The sequence below is a fragment of the Cervus canadensis genome, chromosome 18, assembly GCF_019320065.1.
Source record: "Cervus canadensis isolate Bull #8, Minnesota chromosome 18, ASM1932006v1, whole genome shotgun sequence".
NCBI classification, from domain to species: Eukaryota; Metazoa; Chordata; class Mammalia; order Artiodactyla; family Cervidae; genus Cervus; species Cervus canadensis.
The window spans coordinates 15,974,789-15,997,272 of record NC_057403.1 but is presented as its reverse complement, the minus strand read 5'-3'; the positions used below and the strand labels follow the sequence as shown (position 1 = coordinate 15,997,272).

General features: G+C 49.7%; 1 protein-coding gene and 1 long non-coding RNA gene across 4 annotated transcripts in view; one reads left to right on the top strand and one right to left on the bottom strand.

Moving 5' to 3' along the window:
• GRIK5 (glutamate ionotropic receptor kainate type subunit 5) overlaps positions 1 to 22,484 on the bottom strand; it is a 61,459-nt gene that overhangs the window by 22,720 nt on the left and 16,255 nt on the right. For all 3 annotated transcript variants that reach the window (XM_043434951.1, XM_043434952.1, XM_043434954.1), the window contains one exon: positions 13,010 to 13,213. In XM_043434951.1, the coding sequence (XP_043290886.1) occupies positions 13,010 to 13,213 (204 nt within the window). The remainder of the gene's footprint in view (positions 1 to 13,009; positions 13,214 to 22,484) is intronic.
• LOC122420233 lies at positions 13,076 to 22,093 on the top strand. Its single transcript, XR_006263238.1, has 3 exons — positions 13,076 to 13,201; positions 20,197 to 20,319; positions 21,221 to 22,093. It is a non-coding gene; the product is annotated as an uncharacterized LOC122420233 (long non-coding RNA).

The following is a 22,484-nucleotide window of genomic DNA, read 5'->3' as shown; positions in this document are numbered from 1 at the left end:
CGGAGATGCTGGGGGCGGGCAAAGTTGGTGGTGGTCAGATTCAGGTTTCATTCTGAACAGAGGACAGACAGATCCTTAAAGGCTGAAAGTTCCTTCTAGATCCCTCTCAGAGTCTTAAAACTCCCCCTCCCTTTCCACCTCCTCCTCCCCGCCTCTTCATTTCCCAAAAGAGACACCCATTCCTTCGAGAAGACTTCCCTCCCCAAGGGGACCCTGACAGTTTCACCTCTGGGGTGAAATCGGGAAGAAGCCAAATGATAAGCCACCTGTAGAAATGACGGTGGGGGGTTGTCTAAATGCCTAAAAACCAACCACTTGTGACTGTCGGGCTCCCCCCAACCAGCTCTGTGCTCCAGCTGCAAACCACCTGTGCTGTCCGTTGGCTCCCTGTCAGGCTCTGCCAGGAGGGGGCGCCAGAGGAAGGCTGCAGGGCTGGAGGAATGAGGGTAACCTGCACTTTCCAGGGGCTCTCCGCTCCCAGCCTTCCATCTGCACCAAAGGCAGCCGCAGTTCTTCCCAGGACAGCAGACAAATCCAGTCTGCAGCTTCCTAGCACTCGCAGTGGGCTTCCCCGATGGCTCAGTGGTAAAGAATCCACCTGCCAATGCAGGAGACAGGGATTTGATCCCTGGGTCGGGAAGATCCCCTGGGTAAGGAAATGGCAACCCACTCCAGCATTCTTGCCTGGAGAATCCCATGGACAGAGGAGCCTGGCGGGCTACAGTCCATGGGGTCACAAAAAAGTCTTGACATGACTTAGCGACTAAGAACAACCACAAGCACTCGCAGAAGAAGCCTCACAGAGCTCTTCCTCAAAGTTTCCAATAGTGTCAGCTCCTCCCCGTTCCTTCAGAACTTGAGACAGAGTGGCTTCCTGACTTGCTACCTCCGTGCCTGAGAGCAAGGGTGTGTGAACCACGGCCAGGTCTAGTGTATCTGCCCAATTTTGTAAATAAAGTTTTACTGGAACCCAGCCAGCCTCACTTGTTTAGGGATCATCGGCAACTGCTTTCCAGACAAAAGAAGAGTTGAGTAGTGACAGGATGACCTGGAAGCCGGGACTATTTACATCCGGCCCCTTGAAGAAAAAGTTGGCCTCGGACTTCAACTTTTACCCTCTCAGTTACCTAGTTAGCAACTTCATTCCTAGTGAACACTTATCTTCATTCAGATATCTGGAGTGACCCGTTTCCTGGTAGGACCCTGACTGGTGCACAAACGACAATACTCAGATCACACGAGTGCTCAGGTCACATGGTCACTATCCATGGGCAGGTGTTCAATCTCTATGGGAGCCCAGTAATGAGCAGTTTCTCAAGCTGAAAAAATAGTATCTGCAGAAAAGAGCCTGATTTGCTTCAAAACCCCGGGGGTCTGAAGTGAGTGCCCTCCTGCTGCCTGCATCCCTATTTGCCACCAGCACTCTGCACATCCCTGGATCTGCCAGGTCATCAGATTTGGGTGTCAGTCAGGTCAGATTGCATGAAGCCAGGACCTGCTGCAGAGTCTTTGTACTCTGGGCCTCCCTCAAAATGAAAGTCTTATGAATTGTTTGGTAAAAGGACTGAAGCAGCACACACAAGTGAAACCCAGGGATGAGTTGCCACTCAAATCCAAAAATCCCACCAAACATCCACAATACCAGACCAACAGCAACTCCACCTCAAAGGTCTGAGGCTCAGCTCTATTGGGCCTCTTGAGTTTCTAAGTTTCAGTCTTTCCAACCTCTCCTTTCCCCTTAGCCCTCAGGGTGGTGGGTGCTTCCTGCTACCTTCAGGATCCCTTAGTTTCCTTTTTCACTCTTTTGGTGAGCAGGTTCACAACTTTCACTTTGTTATTTAGTTGTTAAATCGTGTCCCAACTTTTTTGCAGCCCCATGGACTGTAGCCCACCAGGCTCCTCTGTTCATGGGATTCTCCAGGCAGGAACACTGGAGTGGGTTGCCATTCCCTTCTCTGGGGGATCTTCCCAACCCAGGGATAGAATCCCCCGTCTTTGCATTGGCAGGTGGATTCTTTCCCACTGAGACAACAGGGGAGCCCTCTAACAACTTTACATCTAGTTAACAATTCTTTGTGGGGTTTTTTTGGCTGCACTGTGAAGCCTGCAGGATCTGCCTGGATGCTGAGCAGAGGAAGCATGGAGTCTTAACCGCTGGACTGCCAGGGATTTCCCAAGCTAACAATTCTTTTTTAAAAAGATTTGTCTAAAAAAAAAGATTTGTCTATTTTTGGCTATGCTGGGTCTTTGTTGCTGCACAAGGACTTTCTGTAGTTGTGGCTCACAGGCTCAGCTGCCTTGCAGCACATAGGCTCTTCCCAGAACAGGGATGAATCCATGTTCCCTGCACTGGCAGGCAGATTCTTAACCACTGGACCACCAGGGAAGCCCAACAAAGAGCTATATTAAATTCTCTCTGCTCCAATAGCTGATAGGAGGGAAAACCGATGGCGGTCCAGTGGTTAAGACTGATATGGATGGGACTTCCCTGATGGCCCCAGGGGTTAAGAATCTACCTGGCAATGCAGGGGACATGGGTTCAATCCCTGCGAGGTATGCCGCACATACCTTGGGGCAACTAAGCCCGCACCTCACAACGAGAAAGTCCAGGCATCACAAGGAAAGATCCCATGAGAGTCAGTGAAGATATCACATGTTCTAACTAAGACCTGATACAGCCAAATAAATAAATATTTTAAAATAAAATTAAAAAGACTGATAGGGATAAAAATAGTTACATAGATGGCTGTAGAAGTCACAGTAGGGGATTGTAGAGAGGCAAACCTAGGGAACTTAGAGAGACCATTCTAAGGTAAAGTGAAAGCAAAGTCACTTAGTCGTGTCCAACTCTTTTGTGATCCCATGGACTGTAGCCTACAAGGCTCCTCTGTCCATGGGATTTTCCAGGCAAGAACACTGGAGTGGGTTGCCATTTCCTTCTCCAGGGGACCTTCCCAACCCAGGGATCAAAACCAGGTCTCCTGCACTGCAGGCAGTCTCTTTACCATCTGAGCCACCGGGGAAGCCCTACTCTAAGTAAAGGTCACTCAAGAAAGCTATTACAAAAAAAAAAAAAAAAAAAGAAAGCTATTACAACATCCTGGGATGAAGCAGGTTTGCTTAACTACAAAGTCATGAGTAAAAGCATGAGATATGTCCCAGGTCATTAAGTGAAAGAAAAAAAAAATGAAGCTTGCATTGTGCTGGTCGAGATCAGCAAAATAATGATCCTCAGGATTAAGGACAGAGATTTAAGGGAATGGTTGACATTTCAAAGCAAGAGACCGTCATTACATGGAACCTGAGATGATTCAACATATTTTAGGACATGTTACCACCCTTCTGTTGATTTCAATAAGCTCTGTGACAGTCCTAGTTTGACCTCATAGGGTCAAACACTCTCCTATCCAAAAGAAAAGAGAAGCTAGTGATGTAAGCCTGACATCAACTGGAAGAAACAGGAAAAAGTCGGTCCTTCCCCTCCTCCACTTTCCTTTGATTATAACTGTTAGTGTTCAGTCAACTTATAAGGGTATAAATTGCTCAGTCATGTCTTCTTTGTAACCCCATAGACTGTAGCCCACCAGGCTCCTCTGTCCATGGGATTTCCCAGCCAAAAATACTGGAGTGGGTAGCCATTTCCTTTTCCAGGGAATCTTCCCAACCCAGGGATCGAACCTAGGTCTCCTGCATTGCAGGCAGATTCTTTACCTTCTGAGCCACCAATGAAGCCCAAAATGTAGTCTACTTGATCCTTGGGGCACAGCCCTCTCACCTGCCCACTTGCACCCCACACAAGCAAGTAGAATATTATTAATTCTACTTCCTGCCTATCACTTTGCCTCTCCCTGAATTCCTTCTGTGCTGAGACTCAAAGAACCCAAGTTCAGATACCGGGTGAGTGATTCTAATTAAGAGACAGTGGACTGAGAACTTTCCTGGTGGTCCAGTGGTTAAGGATCCATGTTGCAGTGCAGAGAACTCGGGTTCAATCCCTGGCGGGGGAGCTGAGATCCTACAAGCTGCAGAGCGACGATGCCCATGCACCGCAACTACTGAGGCTGCCTGCGAGCTCTGGAGCCGGAGAACCACAACTAGAGAGTCTGTATGCTGCAACAAAAGATCCCGTATGAGGCAGTGAAGATGCTTCAAGCCACAGCTAAGACCCGACGCAGCCAAATAAATAAATATTAAAAAAATAAAAAGGACCGTGGGTTCGAGTCCCAATCTGAGTTTTGGTTGGCTTTGTATCCTGGCACATGGGTTCATCAGAGGTGCACAGTTTCGGCACTCAGAGCCTCCACTGCAGGGGGCACAGGTCCAACCCTGGTCAGGGAACTAAGATCTTGCATGCACACTGTGACCGGAAAAAAAAAAAAACATACAAAAAATAGCCGATATGATTCTGCAAGGAGATCAAACCAGTCAATCCTAAAGGAAACCAACCCTGACTATTCACTGGAAGGACTGAAGCTGAAGCGACAATACTTTGGCCACCTGATGCGAAGAGACAACTCATTAGTGAAGACTCTGATGCTGGGAAAGACTGAAGGCAAAAGGAGAAGAGGGCGGGAGAGGATGAGATGATTAGACAGCATCACCGACTCAATGGACGTGAGTCTGAATAAACTGCAGGAGATAGTGGAGGACAGGGGAGCCTGGCGTGCTGCGGTCCGTAGGGTTGTAGTCAGACACAACTGAGTACCATGATTCTGTTCAAGTAACTGGTGCTGTTTTGTCTCCAGATTGGACCATAACTGACTGATATCAGCAGTGGGTTTACTGCCAACTTCCTTACTAAATGCTAGTTCCTGCTCTTAAGATCCGATCAGCAGAATGATGCCAACATGATGGACGAGTGCAACACTGTATCCAGGGACCAGGTTCTCAGTGGTCTAGATGATGGCAGAAAGCAAGAGAATTGATGTCAGCCTTCAGCAAGACTGAAGGTTTGTACTCCTAGCTTCTGGTGGTCCTTGGAAAGTGGTATGGAGACAAAAGCATTTGCCAGGTCAGTCAGTAGCTCGCAACAGCTGCCAAGGGCTGTGCTGACGTGCTCCAGTAAAGACACTTCATTTGGGCCAGCAACTGCAATTGCAATCACCACCCGACTGCATTTACAGTAATCCACAGTCATTCTCCGAGATCCATCTGCCTTCCACACAAGCCAAACAGGTCAGTTGTTTTTTGTCTATTTGTTTTTTGGCCGTGCCTTGTGGCATGCAGGATCTTAGTTCCCTGACCAGGGATCAAGCACTGGAAGCCCAGTCTTAGCCACTGGACCACTAGGGAAGTCCCCAAACAGGCCAGCTGAACAAAGATGAGATCACTACCCCAGCTTCTTTTGAGCCATTAATGGTGGCACTAATCTCTGCAGTTCCTCCAAAGGCGGTAGAATTGCTTTTGGATTTCCATCCTGGGAAACGTGAGGCGTTCTGGGGGCTTCCACTGGCTCTTTCTATAACAATGATCCTGACTCCACGGGTCAGAAAACCAACGTGGGATTCTGCCAGCTGCCATGTACATCTGTTCCAATTATACAACCCAGTCCTGGGAAACAAAGAGCGAGTCCACAGACCCATCAGGCCCCTCCTGAGTGGAACTTGGGCTCAGACTCCATCGACCACGTGGCCACAGAACCCTTATGGTGGTACACCAGTCAAAGCAGGAAAATTCAAAATGCCTTGCCATCTATGAAAATGACTGGAGGTTGTCTGAAAATCTAAAAACCCATCAAATCCTCAGTGCCGAGACAGAGCTGGTGTTAAAAGAAACTGGGCTTAGAAAAAGAGAAAAGAAGGGATTTCCTTGGTGGTCCAGGAAATGGCAACCCACTCCAGTATTCTTGCCAGGGAAATCCTAGGGACAGAGGAGCCTGGTGGGCTACAGCCCATGGGGTCGCAAAGAGTCAGACACAACTTAATGACTGACCACGTGTGTACACAGTGAACTAAGATATTTTATGCCATGTGGCACAGCCAAAAAAAGGAAAGAAAGAACCTGGTACAGTCTTTCCAGAAAGCAGTTCCACAGTATATAACAAAAGCCATACAAAGGGTTTTCCTCTTTCACCTGGTAATTCTATTGAGAGTCAATTCTAACCAGCTATGATGCAGGCTAAGCTTTTGTGCATGAAGATGTTTGCTTATAGTTGTTTATAACAGCACAAACAAACAGATAAAAATACCTGGAAACAACTAAAAAACGCTTCAATAAATTACAGTACATCCACATGGGGGTTAATGTGCAGCCGTGTGACATTGTGTTTAGGTTAAAACGCTAAGATTATTTTTAGCCTTTCGGGTTGGCAAAGATTTTTTTAAAAGATTGATAATACCCATTGTTGGCAAGAGTGTGGGAAATTTGACATTCTCGTGCACTTTGGGTGGGAATATAAATTGGTGGAACCTTTTTGAAGGGCCATTTGGCAGTATGCACTTAAAAAATATTCATACCCTTTGACCCACTGCTTGGAATTTATCCCTCAGGAACACCCCCACCAATCCACAGGCCCAGCTGATGGTAGCATTGTCTATGCCTGCAAAAACTGGAAACCATCCAAATATCCATCAATAGGGGACGAGTTAAATAATTCATGCTCAGTCGCACAAGGAAATCCTTTTGTCTCCACTTGAATTTCAAGTAGGTATCTCCAACGATCCACACCCTGAGATAACTCTTATCCTTCCCACTCAGAGACGGCCCCTCCTATATCCTCCCCACCATGGAAACTGGCTTTACCAGTTTTGCCCAGCTGTTTAGCCAAACCCTGCAGTTATTTGACTCTTCTTGGCCCCTGGCACACATCTTACCTGGCGGTACACTTGACCCCAGCACAATGCAGCATCTTCTCTCTTCCATACCTTCCAGTGACCTCTGAAATGGACCATCCTGTCTCTACTCTTGGACCACTACAGTTATTTCTCAGCCACCACTGCATGCATGCTCAGTCATTCAGTCACGTCCAATTCTTTGCCACCCTGTAGACTGTAGCCCGCCAGGTTCCCCTGTCCATGGGATTCTCCAGGCAGGAATACTGAAGTGGGTTGCCATGCCCTCCTCCAGGAGATCTTCCTGACCCAGGGATCGAACCTGCGTCTTTTATGTCTCCTGCATCGGCAGGTGGGTTCTTTACCACTAACAACATCTGGGAAGCCCTAACAAGAGTAATCATTTTAAAATGCTTTTGAAATTAAGTCAAGGCCCTATATCCATGTAATGGAATATTATTCAGCCTCAAAAAGGAAGGCAGGGGACTTCCCTGGTGGTGCAGCGGGTAAGACTCCACACTTGCAATGCAGGGGGTGCAGGTTCCATCCCTGGTCAGGGAACTAAGATCCCACATGCTGCATGGGGTAACCTAATAATAATAACAACGTGTAACAGTAATAACATGTGGGTGTGTGTGCTCAGTAGCTCAGTGGTGTCAGACTCTTTGCGACCCCACGGACTGTAGCCAGCCAGGCTCCTGCATCCATGGGATTTTCCAGGCAAGAATACTGGAGTGGGTTGCCATGCCCTCCTCTAGAATAATAATAATACTTTTTTAAAAAGGAAGACAGTACTCATCACGCTATAATGTGGATGAACCTCGAGCACACTGTGCTGTCTGAAAGAAGCCAGACTCAAAAGGCCACGTATTGGCTGGTTCCATTTACACCAAAAGTCTAGAATAAGTAAATCATGGAGACAGACAGCAGAGTGGTAACTGCCAGGAGCTGAAGAAAGGGGGAAATGGCAGTGACTGCTATTGGGTTTGGATTTTCTTTGGGGGTCATGAAAATGTCTTGAAAGTAGACAGAGGCAATTGTTATACAATATTGTGAATATACTAAATGCCACTGAACTGTATACTTTAAAATGGTTAATTTTATATGAACTTCACCTCAATAAAAAAAAGAATAAAGAAATTAGATCATGGCACCTTCCCTGCTTAAAACCTTCCAGTGGCTCCACAGCACAATAAAAACAAAATCCAAAAGAAAAAAAAAAATAAAAGGAATTCCCTGGTGTCCAGTGGTTGGGAATCAAGTGCTTTCACTCACGGGGCCCAGGTTCCATCCCTGCTGGGGGAACTAGGATCCTCAAGCCACGTAGAGAGGTCAAAAAGAAAAACAAAAAACAAACAAAAAAACACACCCAAATTCCTTACCCGCAAGACCCCAGTGACCCAGGCTCTGTTCTGGGACCTTGAATCCCCCCTCGCCCACTCCCTACAAATCTCTGTGATGGAGGGAACATCATTCCCATTTCAAGAGGGGAAACTGAGATCAGAGAGATGAAGTGGCCTGTCAGCGATCATGTGGGAACACCTGAACCTAAGGCCGGCTCCATCTGCATCTGACCAGCTCACAGCCGTGGACACCGTGGTGGCTCCCCGGACCCTTCTTCAGGATGGGATACTCATGGCCCCATGTGTTGGTGGCTGTTTGCTCTGTATGTGGAAGAAGCCCCTTGACATCCCCTGAGGACAGCCCCTCTCCAAAGATTTGTCGCTGGGGGGCATAAAAGCCTGGCCCCTTCCCTCAGGGGGACATCTTTAATGGCCACCCCCGCTCCAGAGCTGCCCGCAGGACGGTCATGACTGCCTCACAGCTCAACTCCTCCCTCTGCCCAAGCCTGCTCCTCCCCTCCCACGTGCTAAGTCACTTCAGTCATGGCTGACTCTTTGCGACCCCATGGACTATAGCCCACCAGGCTCTGTCCATGCGACTCTCCAGACAAGAATACTGGAGTGGGTTGCCATGCCTTCCTTCAAGGGATCTTCCCCACCCGGGGATGGAACCTGGGTCTCCGGCATCTCCTGCACTGGCAGATGGATTCTTTCCCTCACGCCACCTTACAAGGCAGGTTTCTCAGGGTGCCCCCACACACCTCCTGCCTGCTAATTTCCACCTGGAAATCCGCCTCCTGATCTCTTAAGCACCAGAGCAAAGTGCACAGAGTTTAGCCTGCACTCACTCAGTTGTGTCTGACTCTTTGCCACCTCCTGGACTATAGCCCGCCAGGCTCCTCTGTCCATGGGATTCTCCAGGCAAGAATACTGGAGTGGGTTGCTATTTCCTGGATCTTCCCGACCCAGGGATTAAACCCATGTCTCCTGCATTGCAGGCAGATTCTTTACCACTTGGGCCTCCAGGAAAGCCCCTAGAAAGATCCTACTAGAGGACAAACTGGAATGGAGAAAGACAGGAGGCCCAGAGAAGGCGGGTGAGAGGGGCGGGGCTGAGTTCCCAGCGGGATAAATGGGCCATAATTGGAGCCTGGCGTCTGAGCCCTGCACCTGGCCCGGGGTGGTTGGGGGGCTGCTGGTGCCCCGGGCTGTCTTCCCTCTGGAAGTCAATCATCAGCTCTGGGCCAGCCTGCCGGGGTGCCAGCCCTGGCTCTGCCTGTCACCAGCCATGTGCCCTGGGCATGGTATCTGAGTGCCTCACTCTGCTCATTACAGAAATCTGAGCTAACACCAGGCCTTCCTCAAAGGGGTGGCCGTGAGGAGTCAAGGAGTTGTGTTAAGTTCATAAAGTTCGGACAAGGGCCTGGCACAGCATGAGCATCACCCTGACCACTCCAGGCTTCCCAAGGACCTGCTGGGTGTCTGGAACGGACATGGGCCTCAGGTCAGACACACCAATCTGCAGCCCTGCGTGTTGGGGGCCGGTCCCTTCACTGCTGAGCCCCTGATCTCACATCGGCAGGAGGGCAGTGATCATCTGGGCCAGAAAGGATTGTTAGAAGAAGTGACACTTGCAAAGTTCCGGGCACGTGGTGTGAGGTTCACCAACGTCAGCTGCTGCCGCCGGGAGGACAGTGGGGAGTGTCTGCGTGAGGCTCAGTGTGCTTGGCCTTCCACAGCACGCAGATGAGCCTCAGCGAGGCCAAACCCTGCCCATCCTTTGCACAGTCAGCCTGCTCCTCCTCCAGTGTTCTTTCCCTAAATGTCATCGCTGGTGCCCAGTTGCCCAAATCAGAAACAGGAGGAGCGCTCACGTCCTCTCTCCTCCATCCCTCATCCCAGGCAGTCACCAAGTCTAGGCCCTCTCCAGCCTCCTCTTACATCCCTACAGACCCTCTTGCAGCCCCTGCCTCTCCCCACCCCATGACTGTCTCCTCATTTGAGCCAGCTCAACCCTTTGTGTGCAGGGGGTGCATCCCATGGGCCGCCAGCTGAGGACCAAAGTCTTTAACCCTAAGAGCAAAGCCAGGCCGCTGAATCCCCAAGGTGTACCACAGCACCTGGTATACAGTTGCTGTTGTTGTTCAGTTGCTAAGTCGTGTCTGACTCTTTGCAACCCCGTGGACTGCAGCCCACCAGGCTTCCCTGTCCCCCACTATCTCCCACTCAAGTTCACGTCCACAGAGTCAATGATGCTATCTAACCATCTCATTCTCTGCCGCCCTCTTCTCCTTTTGCCTTCAGTCTTTGCCAGCATCAGGGGATTTTTCCTACTGGTATACAGCAGGCACTCAATAAATGCTAGCTGGCTGGAGGGCAGATGAATGCATGAATGGATGCCCGTGCTGACAGGAATAACACTAACAATGATAGAGAGTTCAGGCTCACAACACCCACTGCTTGGGGGGCCCTGTTCCAAGCCCCTACACAGATTAATTCATTTTACACTCACAACGACCCTATGTGCCAGCATCTGTTATTTCTTCGGTTTTACACGGAGGTTAAATAAGTCACCCGAGGTCACACAACAAATGCTCTGCAGAGATTCAAACAAGACCCAGGACCCAGGAGCATAAACTTTTCTGATTAGCAGCCACCAATCAGCAAAGCTCCCAGTCCTGCTCTGCTCACCTCAGGCACCTTCACACCAAGTCCTAAGACACAGGGAGTTAAACTCTTGCCCAAGGTCATACGGTTATAAATAGACTTCTTCCTTGATGAATGGACAGGCGTCCAGTTGACGGTGACTTTGGTTGGGCGGGTGGTTGTTACTCTCCTGGAATCTTATTTCTGGGGGCCCTGATGAACAAACAGTTCTGAGCTTACATGACTGGGGACCGGCTATGGCGATGAAGTCACAGGTAAGGCTGCCAGTGAGGTGGGCATTAAGGCACCAGCTTCTGCCTCTGGGCTCCTCAGGTCCTAGCTTCAGACTCTTAAACTCACCCAGGGCTGAAGCTTTCAAGTGGCTGGCTGTCTGCAGAACAGTGCCTCGGGCCTGCCAGTTGGAATTGGCCGGGGTCGGGGTGATACTGAGTCACCAGGACCCCGGGGGACACCCCCACCTCCTTCTCCACCAGAGCAGCTGTTTTGTCCAGGGTTCTGAGGGCCCTTTCAATTGGAAAAAAGGTTCTGCAGTCAAAACAACTTTTGAAAATCAGTGCCCTAAGGGATCAACGTCCTTGTCAAGCAAAGTGGCCTTTTTGAGTTTACCCTGGTGACATTCAGGGGCTCACATGCAGTGAATTCTGGATGAGAGAGACAGGAAAGTGAGAGCCTCCAATGCCCTCCGCCAAGTCCAATGTCAAGGCCACCCTGACTGTTTACGGCCACAGGTCCCTGCTCCACACACCTGCCCTGGGCATGCCCTAAGCCAGGGGCCTGTTTGTCTTTTCTGGGCTTTTGCCCATGCAGCTTCTAGTGCCTGGAAGAAAAAGGAACCACAGGATGGTTCCAGTATTTCCCTGGTGGTCCAGTGATTAGGACTCCACACCTTCGTTGCTGGGGCCCTGCGTTCAATCCCTGGTTGAGGAACCAAGATCTTTCAAGCCTTGCAGGGCAACCAGAAACAAAGAGGAACTCAGGAACTACATATGACCAGCAACATGTGTGATGTGTCTGTAACCCTCATTACAGACCTGTCAGCTATCACTAGCCCCCATCCTAGGAAGGGGAAACTGAGGTTCGGAGGAGAGAAATGACTCACCACAGCACTCGTACCAGGGTTGGCCTGACTCCAAAATAGTCTTTCCACTGCACTCTTGCCTACCACCTCCCACCTGCCCTCCCATCCTGCCCACACTCAGGGTCCAGCTGCTCTTCTGATACATCCCTCTCTCTCTTACACACACCCCACCCAGCTGTTTGTAAATGCCATTTCTTCTCCTCCGAGTAAGTTCTCCTCCTCCCAAACCCCACTTCACCCAGCTGACTATTTCACACTCTTTGGGAATCTGCTGGGATGTCACCTCTTCCAGGAAGCCCTCCCTGGATCCCCGGCTGGGTCAGGATCCCGTAGGTCCCTCCTCTGAGTTTTCCGTCTTGAAGCCCGGAAGTCTCTGTCTTGTGGTCATTTGTTTTTCTGCATCCCAGTGGGGCCCTGAGCTCTTGGAAGCAGGGTCCAGGTCCCCTAGGCTCATCGCTATACCCTATGCCTAGCAAGGTGCAAGGCACACACTAGATGTTCAATAAACATCTCCTGGAAGAGTGGACTTGCAAGAGCAATGGGCAAACCCAAAGTCCACCTCCTGGCAGGTGCCGGGGCGCAGTGCACCTGAGGTGCAGTCCCCGGCTGCCCCTCCTAGCTCCCCCTCCCACAGGAAGCTTCCTCCACCTCCCCCAGTTGTCCAGTCCCTCCAGTTCCCACTCCACCATCTCCTTCATTCACTCAAGTCTTTGTTAGTCGCTCAATCATGTCCGACTCTTCACAACCCCATGGACTGTAGCCTCTGTGTGGGATTTTCCAGGCAAGAATATTGGAGTGGGTAGCCATTCCCTTCTCCAGGGGATCTTCCCACCCCAGGGATTGACCCGGATCTCCCACATTGCGGGTAGATTCCCGTCTGAGCTTTGAGCAAAGACAAAGCCGAGGCGGCATGAGGGAAGCATCCGGAGGCTAGACACAGGAAATGACGTGCACGGCCTTTGACACCGGAAGTGATGCACAGTCCCCTTCCCGTCTGTGCTGGCCCCGTGGTGCTCACCAGCCACAGGGGCACAGCACATCATGGGCTGGTGCCTAGTGTACATGCCAGGCTGGCCCTGAGGCCCCACTGGCTTCCCGCCGTCCCTCCTCACCCGGCCCACGCCCCTTCCGCAGCCCCAGCCCCGCCGTACCCGGTTGATGAGCTCGCCCACCATGCCCGTCCAGGAGCCGTTGGGCTCGGGCGCCCCATACAGCCCGTCCTCCACCAAGCGCAGGCGGTACCGGAAGCGCAGCAGCTCGGCCAGCTCCCGCAGCATGTCCACGCAGAAGCCCTCGAAGCGCTCGTTCCCGGACAGAGCCTGGAAGTTGGGCCGGCGCATGACGTACGGGTTTTCCTGGGGAAGCAGGAGAGAAGAGGGGGCGGGGTCAGAGACTGGGCATCGAGGGGAGGCCTGGGTCCCAGAGTCCACGCCGGGCAGCTAGATCCGGAACCTGCTCGCAGAGCAGGGATGACAGAGTCCTGGCCTACCTACATCCCCTGTTTACTAATGCTCAAAGCCAGGGCAGGGTTGGGGAGGGGTGGGATAAATTAGGAGGTTGGGATTAACATATTGTTGTTTAGTCGCTAAGTGGTGTCCAACTCTTTGCCACCCCATGGACTGCAGTACTCCAGGCTCCTGCGTCCTTCACCGTCTCCCGGAGTTTGCTCAAACTCTGTTACTGAGTCGGTAATGCCATCCAACCATCTCAGCCTTTGTTGCCCCCTTCTCCTTTGGCCTTCAGTCTTTCCCAGCATCAGGGCAGGGCCTTTTCCAATGAGAAGGCTCTTCCCATCAGGTGACCAAAGTATTGGAGTTTCAGCTTCAGCATCAGTCCGTCCAGTAAATATTCAGGGTTGATTTCCCTTAGGATTGACTGATTTGATTTCCTTGCAGTCCAAGGTACTCTAAAGAGTCTTCTCCAGCCCCACAAATTGATAATCAACAAGGACCTACTGTGCAGCCCAGGGAACTAAACTCTTTTTTTGTAATAACCTATAAGGGAAAAGAATCTGAAAAAAAGAATATATAAACGTGATCACCAGATTGGAGACCTGAAACTAACAACACTATGGATCAACTATACCTCAAAAAAATATAAATAGCTACCAAAAAACATAAATACTCAGAGCCAAGGAAAAAGCACAGGGAAACTGCAAGCCCCTAGCAGATCCCAGGGAGCTGGTTTGATCTCCACTAGCCAAGTTAACATTCACTCAAGTTCAAATGGGAACTTCCCTGGCAGTCCGGTGGTTAGGACTCAGCACCTTCACTGCTATAGCCCTAGGTTCAATCCCTAGTCAGGGAAATAAGATTTGACAAGCCAAGCAGCACAGCCAATTAAAAAAAAAAAAAAAGCAAGCTCAAATGGCTATGAGGAAGGCAGGTAACCTGAGTGAATTAGTCTGCATGGCATGCATCTGTGCTCAGTCATTGCGACCCCATGGGCTGTAGCCCGCCAGGCTCCTCTGTCCATGGGATCCTCCAGGCAAGAATACTGGAGTGCGTTGTCATGCCCTCCTCCAGGGATCTTCCCGACCCAGGGATGGAACCCACGTCTCTTGCGTCTCCTGCATTGCTGGCGGGTTCTTTACCACTAGTGCCACGTGGGAAGCCCCTTGAGATATATTACTTGTAATCCAAGTCACACACGTACATGCCTGCAGCTGCACGTGCATCACTACACTTAGCTCCACAAAGCAGTTCTTCTTACAACCGTGGCAAAATAGCCTGCTATTTTCTGTCCTGCTCTGTTTCATTTTTCTACACAATCGATAGCGACCCACTAAACTGACTTCATGAGCCACCAAGGGATCCAAGAGGATCTGCCCCACCAGGATTTAGCTCCAGCCCAACACTGTCATGAGAGTGTCAGGCCTGAGAAGCCAGATGGTGCAATGTTAAGAGAATTTGGAAACCCAGGTTGTTTTGTAAAATCTCCTGATTATAAAGGTTAGCAACAATCCAAATTCTAATACCATCTTTTTTTTTTTTTAATGCTTGGCAGGCTAAACAAACACCTAACAGTTTGCAATCTCTGGCTACAGCCGTTTTGCTACGCTGATGCTTATTTCTGAGGGGTTTGAGCAGACTTTACTGACTCTTATTGTGCCAAATGAGGCAAAAGCAGAGAGAATATTCCAAGTGCTAGTTAAGATGAGGTATAGGAAGATGATGGTAACAAAAGGGAAATTTATCTGTGCAGTTATTGTCTAAATGGTTGTACAGTGTCACCTTGGGCTTAGGACTATAAGGAGTTATGACATAGGAACCAGCCGGAAGAACCTTGGCCAATGATATCCACAATGGTTACATATGGACTGAACACCTGCTGAGTACCAGCTCCTGCGCTGACTGTGTTCTCTGGATTTTATCCCTTTATTTCCTCACAGTGACCTTACACGGGTGGTATTCTTAGACTCACTTTACACATGTGGAAAGTAGGGCTTGGACTTCCCTGGTGGTCTAATGGTCAGGAATCCACCTGCCAATGCAGGGGACTAGGGTTCGCTCCCTGGTCCAGGAAGATCCCACATGCCCTGGGGCAACTAAGCCTGTGCTCTGCAACTGCTGAGCCCACAGTCTAGAGCCCGTGCTCTGTAACAAGAAAAGCCACCGCAATGAGAAGCCTGTGCTCTGCAACTAGAGAGTAGCCCTGGCTCGCTGCAGCTAGAGAAAGCCCACGTGTGTGCAGCAGTGAAGACCCAGCACAGCCAAAAATTAATGAATGAATGAATTAAAAAAAAAGAAACTGAGGTTCACAGAGGTCATCCTGCTGCCTCTCATTGAATACAGAATTACTGAGCTCTGGGGTGGACGCACAGTATTTTGCAGCTCCTCCCGTCAAGAGGTAGAGTGGATTTCCTCTCTTCTTGGGTCTGAGCTGGCCTCAAGACTTGCTTTGGCCAACAGAGTGTGGTGGAAGTAGCGCTGTGGGACTTTCAGTGCCTGGGTCCTCAGACAGACCTCCTGGGACCTCAGCGTAAGGAAGCCTGGGCCAGCCTACTGAAGGATGAGTGAGGATGAATGGGCCGAGGTGTGCTGGCCAACAGCCCAGCCTCAACACCAGCAGCACGAAATCGCAGTGAGCGCAGCAGAACCGCTCAGGGAATTCCTGGGGGTCCAATGGTTAGGGCTCCATGCCCTCCCTGCCAAGGGCCTGGGTTCTATCCCTGGTTGGGGAACAAAGATGCCACGAGCCTCAAGATGCAGTCAAAAATAATTAAGTAAATCAATACATCACTTTTAAGGACTCCCCTGGGGGTCAAGTGCTTAGGATTCTGTGTTTTCACCACCGAGGGTGTTGGCCCAATTCCTGGTTGGGGAACTAATATCCCACAAGCTGCATGCTGTGGCCACATTAGAAAAACAACACTGTTCAGTTGACCCATAGCATTGTGAGAAATAGTAATCATTATTGCTGGAAGCCTCCAGGTTTGGGGGCAGTTTGTTATACAGTGGTAGGTACGATAGTGTTAGTCACCCAGTCATGTCTGACTCTTCTTGACCCCAAGGACTGTAGCCCACCAGGCTCCTCTGTCCATGGGATTCTCCAGGCAAGAATACGGGAGTGGGTAGCCATTCCCTTCTCCAGGGGATCTTCCCTACCCAGGGATCGAACCTGGGTCTTCTGCATTGCAGGCGGACTCTTTACCATCTGAACCACCAGGGAAGCCTGATAGGTACTAGAAGGTACCTATAAGGTACTACAGACTGGATTCCTGGACCCCAGCAAAGCCCCTGAGCTGAGGGGAGATGGGGTGGAAGGAAGGCAGTACTTTTCTCTCTCTCCAAAGCCACATTTCTAAATCCAAACTTGTGCTGAGAGTAGGGATGAGATAATGCTAATAATAGCAGCGGCAGCTAGCATTTCTTGTGGGCTTGCTGTATGACAGCTATTCTGTCAGCGTAGGAGGTCGGTATTATTACCTCTATTTGAGAGATGAGGACACAGGTCCCTAGAAGTGAAGTAGTAAGTGGTTGAGATGGACAAGTCAGGCTGAGTCCACAGCTCTGCTCTTAAGCTCTGTGCCAGACTAAACTCAAGTGGATAGAATCAGAGAGCAGACCTGTGAGTAGCCAGATACAGAGATGGGGGTGAGGGAAGGGAAGGCCAGGTATCGAAGCCAGAGAATTAGAAATTAGGAATTCTCTACACAAGCAAGTGTTAGAACTGGAAGGCTCTGGTACAGACCTCTTGACATACACAGGAGGAAACTGAAGCTCAGAGAAATCAAGTGTCTTGCCCAAGGTCACATAACTGAAGCAGGGCAGTGGGAAAGGGAGATGGAGCAGAGGTTGGATTTGAAACCCACTGCTGCACTCTCCAAAGCCCTCGTTCCTTCCATCAGGTCGATCTCCCAATTCAAGACTGAAGCATCTGGCCTGTAGATTTTGGGTTCAAAGCCTCAGGATCAGGGTGGGAACTGACAGAGTCAAAAATAAGGGCTGAGGCCTGGGAACAGAACTCAAGGTCAGAAAACAGTGATCTAGCATTCAACCTGCAGTCCCAGACCATCAGAGCCGGGGGCCTGGAGGAGCCTCTAATCCAAGGTTTTCAGACTCCTTCAAAAAACAGTCTTCTGCAGAAAACCCAGCATTGGAGACAGTGGGATATTGCTAAGTCTGATTCTAAGAATTCATCTGAGTGGCTATGCACCTGCACACAAAAATGTAGGTCCAGGGGAGTCATGGCAGCGTTTCTTGTAGCAGGAACAAAGACTGAAACAGCCTAATTTGGAACAGGTTAAAAAGATTATTGATGTCATCAAAGAATCCCAGGCAACTACTGAAATAACAAGTTCTATAAGATATATTAAGAGGAAAAAAAACAAGCTACAGAACAACGTGTACAATATGCTATTCTTTGTGAAGGCAAGAGTGGGGATGTGCTTGTATATGCTCAGATATTTCTGGGAGGATGGGGAAAAAATCTGGGGGACTGGAGAGGGAAAGAGACAGATTTTTTTCACTCCTTAACCCACCCTGCAAGCCTTGAATTCAATTTAATGGAGAATTAAATTGAATGCTATTTCATTCTATTTAATTAACTTCTGTCCCACCCCCAGTTTAACATTTTTAATTTTGAAATATTTAAAACATCTTAAAGATGATATGTAAATGTATATGAAAATGCAAAAGATCAACAGAACCAAAGCAATCCTAAAGTAGAATATGAAAGCTGAAGGATTTACAATAGCTTTGACACAACTTAAAGCTGTGGTGTTTTAAGGCAATGTGGTAGTAGAGCAAAGACAGACAAACAGTAGAATGAAGAATTTGTACATCCACAGGTAAATGTATACTTGATTTAGGTGGCGCTCATGGTAACCTGCCTGCCAATGCAGGAGACATAAGAGTCGTCGGTTCAATCCCTGGGTTGGGAAGATGCCCTAGAGGAAGGCATGGCAACCCACTCCAGTATTCTTGCCTAGAGAATCTCATGGACAGAGGAGCCTGGTGGGTTACTGTCCATAGGGTCACACAGAGTTGGACACAACTGAAGTGACTTACCATGCAAACATGCATGATTTATGATAAGGGTTAAGACTGTAGAGAAAAGAGAAAGAATGAACATTTTGATAAATGATGCCTTTCAATAAAACATCCATATGGAAAAAAAGTATTCTGACCACCCCCTCCTCACATGATACATAAAAATCAATTCTAGGTGGACTGTAGATCTAAATGTAAAAGACAAAATTATTACGAAGAAACACAGAAAACTAGCTTTATGATCTTGGGGTAGGCAGACAGTTCTTTTTTTTTTTTTTGTCCATGCCTTACCACATGTTGGATCTTAGTTCCCCAACCAGAGATCAAACCCATGCCCCCTACAGTGGAAATGCAGGGTCTTAATCACTGGACCACCAGGGAAGTCCCAAGAATTCTTAAATTCTAAAATCATTAAACAGAAAGGGGAAAAAATGGATAAAGTGGACATTAGGAAAATTAAAAATCTTTTCCTCAAAAGATACCACTGAGGGGAATTCCCTGGTTGTCGAGTGGTTAGGACTCCACGCTTTCACTGCCAAGGCTTTGATCTCTGGTCAGGGAACTAAGATTCCAAAAGCCACACAAGTGTGGCTGAAAAAAAGAAAAAACAAACCTCTGAAAGTGAAAAGGAAAGTCACAAAGTGGGAGAAGGTCTCTGCAATGCATATTCTGACAAAGAACTTATATCCAGAATACACAAATATGTTACAAATCAATAAAAAGGTCAGATATCTCAAATTTCTGAATATACAGAAAGCTTTGAGCAGGGACCTCCCAGAAGGAGATTCCAAATAGGCAATAAATGAAAAGTGGTCAACTTCCCTGACCATTAAGGAAATGTACATGAAAACCACAATAGGGTCGGCGCCTTTCTGCACTCAGCACCGGCAGAAGGGAGTACCAACTGGAATCCTTCATACACCATGGGTGGGAATGAAGATGGGTACCATGGCTTAGGAAGATGCCTTGTCAGTATCTGCAGAGGCTGCAAACCCCAACAATTCTTCTCCTGCCTATACACTCGACAGGAATGCCTATCCGCTCACCAAAAGGCATGCGACAGAGTATCCACAGCAGACTATTCACAACAGCAAAAGAACTAGAAACAGCTCCAACACCCATCAATTTGGTGGGTAAATAAATCGAGGTTCGTTCATGTAACACAACATGTAACACGACTAAAGGCTTCCCTGGTGGTTCAGCGGTAAAGATTCTGCATGCGAAGCAGGAGACATTGTTCGATCCCTGGTCCAGGAAGATCCCCTGGAGAAGGAAATGGCAACCCACTCCAGTATTCTTGCCTGGAGAATCCCATGGACAGAGGAGCCTGGCGGGCTACAGTCCATGGGGTCGCAATGAGTCGGACGTGACTTTGCGACTGGACCACAGGACTAAACCATTTGCAGCAAAGTTGGTGAATCTCACAAACGTATGCACAAGAGAGAATATAGAATATGATGCCATTTATCTGAAGTTCAAAGCAGGCAAATCTACTATGTGGTGATAAAAGTTGAGACCGTGGCAGGCATTATAGACCTGAAGGGGCATATGGAAGGCTGCTCCCACAAGTGTGCTCAGTTATCGAAAATTCAGTGATCAGTACACTCATGATTTGTGAAAGTTTCTGTATGCATGTTAGGGAAAAATTCCCTTGAAACGAAAACCAAAAATGTTAAAGTAGGATGGGTTCTGGAAAATTCTTCACAAGCTGCTTGCCTCAACCTTTTCATGAAGCCAGGACCCAACTCCATGTCCACGACTTGCTGGAGCTCAGTTTAAAGAACCTTGATCTAGTCCACCACCCTTCACTCTGTCATGAATATTTTAATTCCCTCATTTTACAGGAGGAAGCTGAGAACAGAGAGAAGAGACCCACCCTGGTCACCAAGTGTACAAACAGCTGGGCCAGGTCTAGAACAGAAGTGAAGGCTGGGAAAGAAGCAGAAATCGACGTGTTGTGGTTCAAGGTAGAAACACATGGGCCCTGCCATCTTCCAGTTGGGCCACTCATGTCCACTAACCCTCCTGTGCCTTATTTTTGTCTGAAAATTGGGAGTCACCATGGTACTAGCCTCAGGACTGCCATGAACACAGTAACACCAGCAAAGGGCTCAGCACACAGCTCACAGACTCTGGTCATGATGATTATTGTACTCTTTCTGGGAGGGAGTCATGCCATGTGGCTTGTCTGAGCTAGGATCTTAGTTCCCTGACTAGGGATTGAACCCATGCCCCCTGCCATGGAAGTTTGGAGTCGTAACCACTGAACCACCAGGGAAGTCTCAGTTGCTATTCTTATTGAGGATACCAGGTCAGGAGAAAAAAGGGATTCCCACATGCTCAGCACACTTTGCCAGAAGGACACTGCCAGGGGAGTCCTCTGATCTCACGCAATCCTCCCACAGTCTTTCAAGGTGGGACTATTAGACCCATTTACAGATGAAGGTATAGAACCTAGAGAGTTGAACACTGAGGTCCAGGTGAAGTCAGGAATGCAAGTGAGGTCTGTCTGACCCCAGAAGAACCAAAGAGCAAGATAAGATGTCCTGCCTTAATGAAAAGGAACGCCAGGAAAGGAGAAAACGCTCTGGGAGGGCCCGGCACGGCATCATCCCCTGGGGCCTGTCCCATACCCCCAGCTTCCCTGTGGGACCTCTTTCAGTCTTGGCACCAGCCTGATCTCTCAGCTCCAGACATGTGGGCCCCACATCAGGGATAACCCCAGCCTCCACCCCATCGAGGACCTCCTCCTGCTCCTTCCCTCAGCCCAGCCCATCAGCACCCCACATCAGGTCCCTCCCTCCCCACAGCCCCAGCCCAGCCCAAGCCTCATCCTCCCATCTGACCTGGAGCATCTCTCTCCTGCAGCCTCCCTCAGGGCCCAGCTTTTGCAAACATCCAGATCTGGCCCGGTCCCTTCCGGTTTAACAGTCTCCAAGATACATGCCAGCCACTTCAGTTACGTCAGACTCTTTGCGACCCCATGGACTGTAGCCCACCAGGCTCCTCTGTCCATGGGATTCTCCAGGCAAGAATCCTGGAGTGAGTTGCTTTGCCCTCCTCAAGGGGATCTTCCCAACCCAGGGATCAAACCTGCATCTCATCCATTACAGGCAGATTCTTGACCACTGAGCCAGCAGGGCAACCCCCCCAAGGTACAGAGTGAGCATGACTAAGCTCTTCAGAGGCTAGTCCCCACCTGTCACAGTGCTCACCACTCCTCCGTGTTCGCTGGGTGCCAGGCACCATCCCAAGCCCTGGGGACCAGAGCGGGAAATAAGACAGGTCCTGACAACTTTGTGCCCCTCCCGCCGGCGCCCAGGCTGACTCACGTCTGTGTCGCCAAGTGCCTGGCACAGGCCCTGCCCAGAAACATGAGTCTGAGAAAGTTTGTGAACGAAGGGGCACACTAAGGCTGCTGCCTCCACATCCAACCTGGCCAACACTTCCTGAGGCCCCTCCTCCTGGGAGTTCCCGCTGCCTGGGAGGCCAGGCCCCCTCCTCTGTGCACCCAACTCCTACACAGCTTCTAAAGCCCCATCTAATGCCACCTTCTCTGTGAAGCCTTCCTTCCTCAGGCTTTTGAAAGTTCAGGCAGCCCCTCCTTTCTGTGGGGCCCCCTTATCACCCTGGCTGGGAATGATTGTGTCCAGGTCCACCTCCTTCATCAGACTGGGATCCCCTCCCCGGGGCCACTCGAGGACAGAGAGACCACGAGACCACCTGTGACTCATCCCAGTGCCTCCAGGATTTGTATCACATCTGGTGCAGCTTCAGTAAATATTTGTAGAATGAATGAGAGAATGAATGACTCCATCACAAGAAAGATGAAAGTTAGGAAGAGGGCAACACGGGCTCAGGGGCCCTGGGGAAAAGAGGAGACAAGTGTGGGAAGAGGCTGGAAGCCCCCGGGTCATGACTGTGCTCTCCTGACACCCCCGCCCTGACGTCCGCCCCTCCTCCCCACCCAGAACCCCAGGAAGCCTCTGGGGTGCACTCCGCTTCCACGAGTGCAAGGAGGTGCTCCTTCTCCCAGGCAGCCTGGCCTGGCCCTCAGGGCCCCTCGGTGAGGCTGTTAGGAAGTGTCTGGTTTCCCGTCTGCAGGCCATCTGTCCCTCCCCAGCAGGCTCAC